The sequence below is a fragment of the Eubalaena glacialis genome, chromosome 18 (assembly GCF_028564815.1).
Source record: "Eubalaena glacialis isolate mEubGla1 chromosome 18, mEubGla1.1.hap2.+ XY, whole genome shotgun sequence".
Lineage (NCBI taxonomy): Eukaryota > Metazoa > Chordata > Mammalia > Artiodactyla > Balaenidae > Eubalaena > Eubalaena glacialis.
Genome location: NC_083733.1, coordinates 57605995 through 57619581, shown reverse-complemented (window position 1 = coordinate 57619581; position 13587 = coordinate 57605995). Strand labels below are relative to the sequence as shown.

General features: G+C 51.4%; 2 protein-coding genes across 5 annotated transcripts in view; one reads left to right on the top strand and one right to left on the bottom strand.

The window, feature by feature from the left end:
• Positions 1 to 13587, top strand: part of ACTMAP (actin maturation protease) — a 345587-nt gene that overhangs the window by 89528 nt on the left and 242472 nt on the right. The window lies entirely within an intron of this gene.
• The window catches only part of HNRNPUL1 (heterogeneous nuclear ribonucleoprotein U like 1), a 35413-nt gene continuing 22466 nt past the window's right edge, over positions 641 to 13587 (bottom strand). For all 4 annotated transcript variants that reach the window (XM_061174390.1, XM_061174387.1, XM_061174388.1 and 1 more), the window contains exons 11-15: positions 6392 to 6560; positions 5476 to 5757; positions 4051 to 4340; positions 2454 to 2648; positions 641 to 1869 (exon numbers count right to left, since the gene is read on the bottom strand). In XM_061174390.1, the coding sequence (XP_061030373.1) occupies positions 1753 to 1869; positions 2454 to 2648; positions 4051 to 4340; positions 5476 to 5757; positions 6392 to 6560 (1053 nt within the window). In that variant the 3' untranslated portion in view covers positions 641 to 1752. The remainder of the gene's footprint in view (positions 1870 to 2453; positions 2649 to 4050; positions 4341 to 5475; positions 5758 to 6391; positions 6561 to 13587) is intronic.

Below are 13587 nucleotides of genomic sequence, written 5' to 3'. Positions count from 1 at the left end.
CACCTCACCACCCCCCCAACCCCCCAAGCTCTCACAGCTGACCTTGGCGCTGTCACCATTCCATGACAGGTCCGTGTTACCTCTGGACTGAGAGCCCCATGAGGGCAGGGTCCAGGACTGCCTTGGTCATGCTGTGTCCCCCTCAGCACTGTCCAGAGTGAGTGTGGATACGGAACAGAGCAAGTACCTTACACTTACTGGCTGGATAAAGAAGCTCCTGGAATCCCCACTAGCCTGGATCCAGGAGCACGGTCAAGAACCATCCTAAGTCCAGCACACAGGCCAGGCCTAACGTGGATGGGCAGTCACACCAAGGGATGACCCCAACAGTCCAGCCCTAGTTTCCAACCATCACCCTACCTTGCTTGCTCTCTGCCTAGGGACTTGTTCCATCCTTTTCTACTCACAAGTTCCGGGAGGGATTTGGGACTGGGGGTGGACTGGAAAGGGCAGAGACCAGAGAACCACGTTAAAAATGAACTAGTGGATTTTAAACTGAGGGCCCCAGGTTTAAGGGGGCATCCCCAGCACCAAAAATGGGGACAGGCACACAAATCCCACAATCAGTGTTTAATGAGTGAGTAAATAATGTCCCCTTGAAAAGGCCCCCACCCCAATTAAAGGCCAACTGCAGTAACACTTCAGGGTTGAAACCTTGCTTCCTTCCTGCTAGGAGGTGCCATGTCATTTATTGAAACAAAACAAAAACAAAACAAAACGAAACAGGGCAAACACATTTCTTAATAAGTGCAGTTTGTTAAAGTCCTGTTAAAACATATGGGTCAAGGGGAAGTAAAAATAATCAGAGGATCACTGTAGGAAAAACCTTTAGGTCTGGCACCTGGGAGACCTTTGGAGAGGAGGCAGTGGGAGAAAATTCATGTTCTGAAAGGAAGGAGCCCCCCAACTCCCTTCTTCCCTCTCACCCGATTAATCCCACCAGAAACTACCAAGACGCCCGGAATAAAAGGTTTCAAGTTCAATAGTCACACTCTCTCCAAATACAAAAGGCAGGTACAATTCAACGCAACACAGAAGCTTGTGTGCAAAGTTACGGGAAACTGAGACATTGTATAAAAAGTTAGGTTAAAGATGATTCTGTGGTTTTGTTTTGTGTGTGTTTTGTTTTGAGGGTGTGGCTCTTCCTCGGTCACCTGAACTCAGCAAAGAAATGGTTATCCTGATGAAGTATCAACAGCCGACCCACAGTAAAAAGGGACAAATTCTAAAAATTAAAAAAAAAAGCATAATTACCAAAAAAATATGTCGCTTCTTCCTCCCTCTGCATTTTGCTTTTTTAAACTTGTGTGTTTTTAAGTTTTTGATTTTTTTTTTTTAAATCCTGAAAAGCAGACAGTAAAACAGCTCTTGGAAGAATTTACAACCAACTGCATGAGAATCTGGGAAGCTGAGGGGCTGGAGCAGGGCTGGGACCAGAGTACAGGAAGGGGCCCTCCCCACAGCCCTGTAGCCTCACTGGATGACCAAGGGAGGGGGGTCTTTAGTCAAAAAGGAGGAAGGGAGGAAGAGGAAGAGGAGGGGGGTGGGGGGACAAACAAAATAAATGGTCATTGTTGCCTGTTTGAATCCGGAGGAAAATGCCCGGCCCTGTGTGGGGGAAGAGCCCCTTGGAGGGGAGGCAGCCCTGGGAGGACCCGTCCCCCAGCACCACGTGACCCGGTGGGGGTGGACAAGGGGGGCCAAGGTGGGCGCTGGTGGAGGAAGCCGGCAGGGGCCTCCAGGACACACTGGCTACTGTGTGCTTGTGCCCCCCTGTGTGTTCCCGGAGTAGCTCCCGTAGTCGTAGTTCCCGTAGTACGGCGGCCACTGGCCCTGGTTCTGATAGTACTGGTTCCACTGCTGGGCATACTGGGGAGAGAGAAACCAAGAGCACCAGGTTGTCGTTCATCCAGACCCACATCTGGCTTCTCCCCTGACACCACCCTCACCCATGGTGGAGATGGGTACGGTGATGACAGTCAACACATAGGTCTGACAGAGAAATCAAGGTACCTTGGGAGGATAAGTGAATGACCTGATGTCACATGGGTGGGCAGTTAGAGACTGAAGCCCAGGTCTCCTGGCTTGCCAACCTAATGCCCTTTCAGGTATAGCTAGATACCATGTTCAAAATACTCAAAAACAGGTATGGGGCCTAGCATCAACCAATCAGAATGGACACTGGCCATGGTGCTGAAGCAGGGTTTGAGGCCCCCTGCTAAGCACTCTGCTTGCTGCACTGGGGAGAGGAACTAGGATGGCAGTTACTTAGCAGCCAGTGTAGAAGTGTTCAACAAACGGCATGGCTATACTGTACTAGATGCACACCAGCCCAAGGCCAGAGGGCTGCCCATCTTTTTAGGGATAAGCAGGGACATGGGTCTGGGAATACACATCCCTGTGGGGCCCCTAGAAGTCTCCCCATTCTGCCCCCCTCCGCTTCTGGCACTTACCTGTTGGTACTGGTTATAGCTGGGCTGAGGGTAGGTCTGTGCGGTGGGGGGCGGCGGAGGGGTGTAAGGGGCTGGGTTGTAGCCGCCGTAGCTCCCATAGTTGTAGGCAGGTGGTGGCGGAGGTGGAGGTGGTGGAGCTGTGTAGCCCTGGCTGTAACCTCCCTGGTTGTAGGGAGGTGGCTGGCTGTAACTCGGCTGGAAAGGGGAGGGAAAAAAACAGGTCTCTGTGAAATAGCCAGCTCAGCTGGGATGGAGGAAGGGCCTTTGTAAGCAGTGGGTCCACAAAGGAACTTCCCTGGTGGAGGCTGTTTCAGGGCTGAGAAGGAGGTGGGTCAGCTCTGTGACATGGCAGGACAGGGTAGGATCAAGAGCTACATTCTGGACTCTAATCCCAGCTCAGAGACCCTGGGGGAGCAAGGCACACAGCATCTCTTGAAATCCCAGTTTTGTTTTTTTTTTCTGTAAAATGAGAATTACAACAGAGCCACCCCTTTGGATTGCCTTGCGTACTCACTAAGCTTACGTGCACCATCCACTGGGCACAATAAATGGTGGTATTTGTTACAGGAAGACCTGCTAAGAAAAACAGTAGTGGCAATTTCCTAAGTGCTTCCCATGCCCAGGCTGGATCCTTAACTCCTCTAATCCCCCCATCAACTCTCTGAGGCAGGCTCCATTGGCTTCGTTTTACAGAGAAGGAAGGTGAGGCTCAGGGAGGTGAAATCACTAGGCCCAAGCCATACAGGTAAAGTGGCAGAGCTGTGACTTGCCCCCAGGTCCGCCTAGTTCCAGAGCCTTACCTGCAAAGCTATGATGTCATCTTCCCCTCACAACAAACCTTGGAAGTGAGTTCTACTACTAACTCTAGTCCTTTATGAGGAAAACGAGGTCCCGAGAGGTGAAGCTGTTTGTCCAAGGTCACAAAACCAGAACGCTGTGGGGCTGGGGTTTGAATTTGCGTCTGCCCAACTCCTGTTCTAGGAAATATTCTGGTTAGACCAGGACTAGAACCATTCATCTGTGTCTCCTGGCAGCTGCCTCCAGGCCTGGACTGTGGAAGGTGCACAGCAAATGGGGACTGCTCTGGTTAAGGGGCCTGAGCGTACCAGAGCTGAGCACTGGCTCTCTGAGAACTCAAACTGAGCCTGGAGCTGCTCCGCAGTGAAGCTCTCAGGGCAGAGGTCAAGTCCTCACCAACCTCAGAGTCTGTCCCTACATCCCGAAGACAAGGGGATCAGCCCCTTCAAGCCTAGGTTGAAAGGGTAACTCCAATTGAGTGCTTTCTTGGGGATTCAGTGAGGCCAGTGACACAGCCAAGAGAACGCAGCCAAGCGAAATATACTTGCTTGTGGGACCAACACATACAGCCCGCCCTGAGAGGGACGACAGAACAGGTAGGTCCCCGATTTACTCTGGGTCTGGAAGGCATCTGGGAATATCTAGGGTCTGTCTCAGCCAAAAGCACTGGCAGGGAAGGGAGAAAGGGCAGGGCTGGAGGTAAGAGTGAAGACCTGTGGCTGGAGCACATGCTGGTGATCTCCCTGGACCCACCTCCTCTCACCTGTTCACACACACGCACGCACGCTTATCCTCTCACCTGTGGAGGGCTGTAGCTGCTGACAGTAGGGGTGCTGGTACTGGCGCTCGAGCCAGGGATGTTGCTGTTCTTAGTGTAGCTGCCGGCCCCTGGGGGGTTCCGAGCAGGGCTGTAGCTGGGTGGCGGTGGAGGCTGCTGCGGCGGTGGCTGCGGTGGCGGTGGCTGCTGTGGTGGCGGCTGTTGCTGGGGAGCCCGGTTGTAGCTGCCTCGGGTGTTGGAGTTGTTGTTATCCCGGCTGTTGTTACCCCAGCGGTTCTGGTTGTAGCCACCACCTCCACTGCGGTTGAAACCTGCATTGGAGAAGCAGGTGAGAGGCCCTGCTGTTCTGTTTGGGACCCTCAGGAGCTGGGCTGTCTTGGGGACTGCTGTAGCTCCAGTGTGACCAGGCACAGAGCAGGAGCCCGGTCCCAGTGGACGAATAAAGCACCCCCTCCGGCCTTCCCCAGAGCCCTGGGAGCACTCCCCGATGCCGCCCTGGTAACACTCAGTTGTCATGGCCTGCTGACAGGTTTGTCTTGCCCATTGGACTGTGAGCCTGGGACCAGGGCTGTCTTAGTTTCTACTGTGTCCCCAACATCTAAGCACTGGGGACAGTCCTTTTCAGGCTTGGCCAAATGGGCTGGCCTCTTCTGAGCCTTTGTGCAGTTTTCGTGAGCCCAGAACCCTTCCCCCAGCCAATTCCTACTGGCTCCTGGACCTCAGCTTAGACATCAGCACTTCAGGAGGCCTTTCCTGAGCCCTGCTCCCCTGCAGGCTGGATCAGGTATCATTGGAGCTCAAAGTACCCCCGGGCTGTGCCATTCAGCCCAGAATCCTTCTGGACCGTCACTACAGGGTGATATAGTGCCTGGGTCAAGGCTCTGTCCCCAAAACCACCCAGCACAAGACTGAAACAGAGTAGAGCATGCTTATTAAATCATGATCACACACTTCAGAGACAGCGTAACTTAGTAAGAACCTGGGCTCTGGATCCATCATCACTTGATCCCAACTATGGATTCAGCTGGGTGAATCCTGGGCAAATTAACCTCTCCAAGCCTGTTTCTCCATGTGTTTTAGTAGCAAAACCAGTCCTAATTTTTGCCCTGTGCCAGGTCCTGAGGTGGGACCCAGGACTGGCGGTAAACTCGGTCTGGCCCCTCTTCTCAAGGAGCTCATGGTCAGATGAGGGGTGGGAAAGATTCATAAAAATAATAGCAATGCAACATACAAATGGGCAAGGGCTTCAGAAGCAATGTCCAGGGGGAGCATGACAGGGGGAGAGTTTCCCTGAGGCCCCAGACTCTGATTTATCTTAGTTCTCTACCAGAGTTCAGCCCACAGCGGTGACAGGGAAACGTCATCTGCTGACTGAGGAAGCAGTCACAGAACGCAACCCTGAACCAGGAACCAAAAGCAGGGACAGCTCAGTGTGAGATGCCTCACCTCCTCGGTAGCTGCCTCCTCCGCTGCCTCCTCCTCGATTCTGGAAGCCTCCTCGGTTGCCCCCGGGGGGACCTCGGTTGTCATAGCGCTGGAAACCGCCGCCACCCCCACGGCCCCGGAAGCCGCCACCACCTCGGTTGTCAAAGCGCTTTTCAGGGGGTGGCCCAGCCTTGCGGCCTTCCTCATTGTATTGCCTCACCAGCTTGTCTGCTTCCTCTCGCTGCAGCTCAATGAACAGCACCTCGTCCAGGAAGTCCCCAACATCTGGCAACGTGAAGTTGGCTAGGAGGAAGGGAGGGCCCCAGAGGGAACAAGAAGAGGCGGTCAGCACCTTCTGAGGTCTGGTCTCCTTCACCCCCAGGACACTGGCCTGCCAGAAGGGAGGAGCAGGAGGGGACTGCAGTATGAGCAACAGAGGAGAGACAGGGTCCCAAGCTCGGCCTCCCTGACAACAGTAAGGGGCTAACAAAGACCCTCTCCTCCCTTTCCTGAAGAGGTGGCTAAGCCCCACCAAACCGATGTTTTATATATAACCCAGGGAGTGAGCCTGGCAGGTGGAATCATCATCCTTATTTTTACACAGAAGCAAACTGAGGCTTGCTCAGCCAGCCCACCCAGTGGGTGCCAGAGGCAGACGACCAACCATGCAGGTCTCTCGGCACCTGTTCCCACACATCCTCTCCCTCATCCTGCCCCAGCCCCATCTAGTCTGAAAACCCTGCCCCAGGAGGGATACAGGCAGCTTTTCCATTCACAGCTGTACTAGACAGAGAAGGGACAAAGCAGTAAGCACAGAAAGAAAGAACAAGATAAAAAAAAGAATAATCAAGGAGCTGGGAAGGGAAAAACCGTGCGAGGCCCTTTTTCTCTTAAGGACCCTGCTGCGATGTTCCTCTGGGAACTGCTCATCTCCTACCTTTCATTTCTAAGACCGCGTGATCTGGGACATCCTTCCCTTCTTCGTCGGTTCGCTTTATTGTTCGGTCTTTTAGGTCCTCATCAGTGGGACAAATTACAATAGCTTTGCGCTGGAAGCCTTCAAATGGTCTCATTTTTCGTCTCTGGGCTGACCCATAAACATTTGTCTAGGGGTAGGTAACAGAAGAGGCAAGAGATGGTCATTACAAGTTGGTTTTTTCCTCTGTGGGGTATTATGTAGGCCAGGGACTGAGAAAGGGATACCAGTTCTCCTAAGCAGAGAAACTCAGGAAACTGCTCCTCTTCACTTTTAAGGTTCTTGAGACTACCCTCAGAAAATGAACTGACTTGGGAAGTGGCTGCTGACAGTGACAGGACAAGGGATTCCTAACGTTTGGGCTTTGCTTTTTTAATCCTATTTGTTCGTGGTATTGTGCATTACAGCCCCCTCGGCCCCCATTCTAAAAGTAACACATGCTCACAGTAAAACAAATTCAGAGTACAAGCTGTAAAGTTTAGAGTAAGAATCCTTTCATCCACCTACTGCCACTCCTACTTCCCAGAGATGACCTGTATTGAATTTCTTATGTATTTCTAGAAATATCTGTGTGATTTTTAACACTAATGCAATCAAACAACACACACTCTTCTGAAGCCTTTTTTTCACTTAATGTTTCTCTGTCATTTTTCTGTGCTGGTGTTCTCCTCTTTTTCCTTTTGGGCCGCACCACGCAGCTTGCGGGATCTTAGTTCCGACCAGGGATTGAACCTGTGCCCTCGGCAGTGGAAGTGCGGAGTCTTAACCACTGGACCGCCAGGGAATTCTGTGGTATTCTCCTTTAATAATATTTATAGAATGGATGCCATAATTAACCAGCCCCTTTGACAGTTGTATAGATCGTTTTCATCAACACTGGGGTTCTTTTATTCCCTTAGTCCTGCTCTGAAACACCAGACTCACCCACAAGCTTCTAACCAGGGAGCTTGACAAGGCAATAACTTGTGCTTTTAGCAAGTGCAGTTTTGCTACTAACTTTCTCTTCCCTTCTTCTAGGTGATGGTTAGGTGCTTCCTGGGCTGGTGCTGGCATAGAGCGGTGCTCTACGACACATCTGATTGAGAGCCGTAGTAAAGACAGCTTCCGTTCATTGAATACCTCCCACATGCTGGGCCCTTTGGGACTGGTGCCCAGATCTGTCAAACCCCAGTGCTCCACGGACTCAGACTGTGTACCTGAATCACTCGGACGCTACTGAAAAAGAGAGTGGCTCAAACCCCACCAGAGTATTCCCCAACCCCGGTCTCTGGAGGTGGGACCCAGGCACCTGTATGGGTATCTTTTCCCATTCAGACACTCAACAGAACTGGAGTAATAAGTAATGTTGCATTTAAACAACTTTTAGTAGCTCTGAAAGGTACTCAAGGGAGAAGCCACAGAGGGGAAGAGATGTGTAAAGGGGCATGCACAAACAGACAAAAAGTGTTGTATTTTGAAGCTGCAGCCTGGCGGGGTGGAAAAGCCCAGCATCAAGTCCTAGTGTGGCCACTCACTCGCTGTGGCCAGTCCTGGTAGTTGCTTCACCTGTTAAAATGGAAGAAAAAAAGCCTCCCTCCTGGGCCTGGTGAGGACTGAGCGGGAAAAGGACCACAAAACAACTGACCAAGTGTGAGGAACTCCTGGAGTGGGGGCTACATTGTGGCCTCCAGGGCGGAAGCTGCCTGGACAGAGGCAGGTAGCGCAGGGGCGATGGCTCAGCACACCCTGGCTCTAAGATGACTTGGTCAAGTCAAACTGTGTGGCCCTGAGTGAGTGATTTCCACTCAGAGCCTCAGTCTGCATACCTACTAAGTCTCAAGCCCTGAAAGGGGAAAACAATAGGAAGTTCACAAGGTCACCATTAAGACTGAAGGAGCTCATGTGAGTAAAAGCCCTTGGTTAGCCCAGGGTCTGGCTCACAGCCAACACTCAACAAATGGAGGTCACGGTTGATATGATGTGGCGTCACTGGGTGGGGTGCACTGGATCTTCTTACTGTAAGGCTGAGTTGAAGCAACTCAGACCAAGGGAACGTCAAGCTATAGTGACTTCCCAATAGAAAGGCAGGGACGGTCAGACAGGGTGGAAAGAACACAGGCTCTGGGAACAGGCTCGAGGTTGAAATCGCAGCTGTGCCCTCTACTATTTGTGAGGCTGTAGACAAGTCACCTAATTAGTCTGAGTCTCAAATTTCTACATCTGAAAGACAGAGATCCTATCACCCTCCTCCTGGCTCTGGTGAGGATTTATAGATGTGAAAATGGCAGGGAAAGAAGTCTGCAAATATGACCAACAGGACTGACACTATCCTAGGAGAGGCTTCCCAATGGAAAGGACCAAGGAAAGTTAAGTTTGAGGAAAAGATGAGGCACAAGACAGCTTATTCCAAAACACGAGGAACAGGAAGCTGGGTTATGGGTCAGCCAGAGGCCAGGGACGCCAGTGCACACCTGTTGGGAGATGTGGGCTGTGGGTACAGCTGTTTTCTAAACCAACCCAACCCTGTGGCCCTGACACACACAGCAGGCAAAGATGGTCTTCCCTGTTCCCCAGGGAAAATGTCTCAACATTAACTGGGGGTGGGGGCCCGCAAAGTGGGTATGTGTGGTGGGCATACACGTGTTATCTGTGCCTTGAGCACTGGCCCAAGGAGAGGCCTTGAGCCACAAATGGTTAAAAAGCACACAAGTTACAAAGGAAAAGTCAAGTCCTTCTCCTCACTGCTCTTCCTAGACTCCATTCCTAAAAGCAAATCAGGTGGCATCTGGTCACAGGAAGATAGAATTTGCTTTCCTGTAGCTAAATAATGAGGTTTTCTCCTGGCACAAAACCCAGAGTAGGCGGGTGCCAGGGGTGACTGTGGCCCCAGCCACTCTGTGGACAATCCATTCCACTGTTTGCTTGCCCATAAGACGTGATCCTATTTTGATTCCTTTGAACCCCAAGGACATGGATAAACATCTCTTGGTGGTCTTCTATGGATGAGACCTACCCCGTCAATGTCCTGATGAGGGGACAGAGAAGAGAAGCATCACTGCCAAGAGGGCTAGTCCCTGCAGCTTCACAATGGGAGGAATGGGGGCAGAGCAGACAGCACTCATCAACAGCTGGCCTCTGTCCTGGGAAGTGGCTAGACTCTGAGGAATGGCTCCTCAGACATTCTGGAACTGAGGTGCTGAGAACCCTCTTGGTGACAATTTTCAAGACCGCGCCTCCCTCCCCTCCCTCCTCGGCTTGAGGAAGGAAAGAAGAGCATCTAGGCCAGCCAGCAGAAATGCAAATGCTTTGGCTTCCCTGGAGGAAAGGGAGTTAGCTGTCGGTGCTGTTGCCACAGCAAACACAGCGAGGTCAGAGCCCCTGGGCTGGCCCAGCGCTGCTGTGGTCACTGGGGGCTGCTGGGGGCCGCTGCTAAGAGACCAGCACAACAGCAGGGCGGCTCTTCCGGCTGTGCGGGCTCCCTCCGCCTAGCTCCTGCTTCTCCCAGTCCCACGCTGCTTGAAGATGCTGCCTCTGAGGAGGTCTGGGGCCGCCTATGTTCCCTGGGCCCAGGCTACTTCCATTCCCCTGTGACGTGGGCCAAAGGACAGGGGCTGGGTTTCTCAGAGCAGCCGTGGGGGTAGTTTTGGTGTGTGACAGTCTGGGGGAGTAGGGAGGAACACAGCAGGCCGCTCACAGCCTGAGGTCTCTAAGAGCCCCTCTGTCCCCTGTCAACTCTTGTCCCTCACCCACAACTCAACAAGGTCAGGCTGGCAGCAGGAGAAACAGGGTTGGATCCCAGGGGAGCAAACTTAAAGCTGGTGACACAAGAGTTCACTCTAGGCTCAGTGTGAGGTGAACCCAGTAGAACGAACCACTTGAGAGGGAAGAGACTTCGCCAGAGTGTCAACAATGGAATGGGCTGAGGCTCTGGGGGTGGGGGAGGAGAGAGGAAAGAAACATCCTCTTCTCCAACGCCTGCCAACAAGAGGCAGTTTACTTTGGGTCTCCACTGTAGCCCCGGGTTTCTGTTTCAGGCAAAGGCGTGGCTCTTGCTAAAAGGGATGCAAAGCAGGACTACAACCCTTTGTTCTGAGGGCGATGTTGTCATATCCAGCCCTGCCTCTGATCACTGCCTGGCCTAGCTCTGGGCTGTTAGACTCCTAAGAGAACTCCTAGCCTGCAGACCTCAACCCTGGGGGTGGTTTGGGCCCTCACATATGGCCCTGCAGGGGCCTTCTCAGAAGCCTCCAGGAAGGCAAGTTTGCTGCCTCACAGAGCCCAGCTCCTACTCTGCACCTTGGTAGGCAAGGGACAGGCCAGGCAGCGTTTCATTCCAGAGGATTTCCACTGGCAACAGAGCCACCTGAAGCAATGTGGCCTACCTCTTCTTTCTTTTCTTTTTCTCCTCGGCTGTTCCACTGCTCTAACACCCACATGATCTGAAGAGGGTACTCAGGTCACCATGGAACGTAGGTAAAAGCCCCAACTACACGGTTCACTTGGCCTAGCTTGGCTTCTGTAGCTACGTTCTCCTCCCCTCTCAAGGAGGGGCATTTCTGAGGTCAAACTACCAACAGGAGACCCAGAAGAGCCGAATGTGAGGAGGTCTGACCACTCAGGAAAAACCAGAGAAGAAAAAAGATGGTGCTGGGCTGAGATCCAGGGACCGCAGGGACTTTGCCTGTAGTACCAGTTTCTGCTCTGGGAATCCCATGTAACTCAGGAGACAGCTAAGCATCAACCTACCCCTCACTGCCAAGGCTGGTGGGGTAGGAAATGACAGGGTCTGGCCTGGGGCCTGCGCTGTATCTCCTACACACACGCTCACCCACCCAGGGTTTTCTGGAACACACTTTTTGGGGTTTAAGCCAAAATAGGTCGAACCACTGGCTTCAGACCTCTTCCCAGGCCTCAGCAGTCTCTAGTTTCGGGCCCCAAGTCAATCCTCCAATCTGTGGCTAACCAGAGAGCCCTGCTCCCCCACCTTCAGAGTTTAGGTTCTTTGGCCTCGCTGTTGGCCTAGAACACTTGGCCTGACCTGCATGTTCCTCCACCAGGAGGCCAGCAGCCCTGAAGACCGCAGGTGCACCTGGAACAGCCCTGGACCCTGTCCCTGAACAAGGCAGCGTAAGCTGAGAGGGCCAACGGCAAGTCTTCACTGTGCTCAACTGTTCTGTGCCTGGCTGAGGGGCTGGGGCCCTGACCTCTAGAGAAAGCCCACTTTGAAACGCTGGACAGAGATGTTAAGACAATTATAACCCCTAGGATTATAAACATTCTCCACGGGCCACATATTTGAAATGGGTTTCACAGCTGATTTAACTAGTAAACTGAGAAAAAGACAGGCAGGAAATACTTGCTGGGGTATCCAAAAAAGGAATTCTCAAGGTATTAAAACACCACTGCTCTCTCTTTCAGGACAGAATCCCACTGGGGCCAAGCTGGACTACAACTCCAGAATGCCCTGACAAGAAAAACGGGGCACAGGGAGGCCAGGGTTAACGAACAAACAAAGTCTTCAACGGCGGAGAAGGCTGGCTGTATGCGTTACTGATGGGGCTGAGCTGGGGCAGCAACCCTGAGTAGCTCTTGGACTACCCTGTGCCCAACCGTCCCCTTCCCCCATAAATATATTCTAAACTTTAGCCTAGTTAGTAGTTTTTTAATCAAAATTTACTATTATGGGATCATGTCCTGTCTTCTTCACAAATGTGAGTCTTCAGGGTTCAATCCCATGGTTGCGGCATTGGTCACTGGATAAAAGTAGTACACCTTTTCATGTCTACTTTCCAGAAAAGCAGAACCCAGAGTAAATCTCACATCTCCACCATCACAGAAGAATGCCAATTGTATTGCATAGCCTTGGCCAACTGAGCATAACTGTTTCATCAGCAAACCAGATTTCTACTCCCAGTACCTAACTGCTTGGCAAGATCATTTAATTTGTCTGTCATAAAGAACTATCACCAGCCAGCAGCCATTTTTTTTGTCTTTAAGAATAAGTTCTTACTATGTACTCCTTTCAAAGGCTGGATATCGAGGCATCAATTTTTCAACTCTAAACACTAGATTACCAGTATATTATAAAAGGATATAATGCAGGAGCAGCGAGATGGAACAGACGCAAAGGGCAAGCTATGCGGGAAGGGGCACAGAACTTCCATGCTCTCTGAAGGTGCCACCCTCCCCAAATCTCCACTTGTTCACCAACCCAGAAGCTCCTGCTTAATTGTTTAATTGTTTTGTGTAAGATGCTCACTCCTATGCAAAAGCACCTTGATCCCCTGGAGTTTCCAACCACTTGTCTTTCTTCCTTTTTTTTTTTTTTAAAAAGGTTGGAAGTTGGCTTTAATTTAATTTACTTATTTATTTTTGGCCTCTCCATGCGGCTTGTGGGATCCTAGTTCCCTGACCAGGGATCGAACCTGGGCCCCCTGCAGTGGGAGCGTGGAGTCCTAACCACTGGACTGCCAGGGAAGTCCCTCCAACCACCTTTCTGATCAGTCAACCACTAAAGCCAGCTCCACCCTCATCAGAAGGCCTTTGAACTCATGGTAACCAAGTACCCAGGACCACACATACGGAAGGCACTCCAGTTAAGGCTGCCAGGCTGGGGATGCTACTTAGTTTACATATTTGCACACTTACAGGTTTTTAAGAAAACATAAATACAAGGCTGAGGGGGAACAGAGGCTTGTTTGTACATCCTCAAATACAAAATCTGCTACTTGAGAAAGCCCTCAGGACAAACGTCAAGGAGGTCTCATAGGTGGTAAACATGAAGCACTCATTACTCTGAGACAGGGATCTTTAACCATGTTTGGGTCACTCATACTTTTAAGAATTCCGAAAGCCATGGACGACCTTCCTATCCCAACTCAAAACTTTTTAGTTAAAAAAAGAACATATCTGGGACTTCCCTGGCGGTCCAGTGGTTAAAACTCCACGCTTCCAATGCAGGGGGCATGGGATCCCTGGTCAGGGAACTAAGATCCCACACGCCATGCAGTGAGGCCAAAAAACAAAACAAACATATCTGCATCTTCATACAAAATTCTGTGTTTAATTTCAAAAGTTCCCAAATTGCCTAATATTAAGAACCTTGCTCTTCATTGAAATGCAGGTAAAAAATACGTGACATAGAGGTACCTGACAGTCATAAAAACATGCTAAGGGAA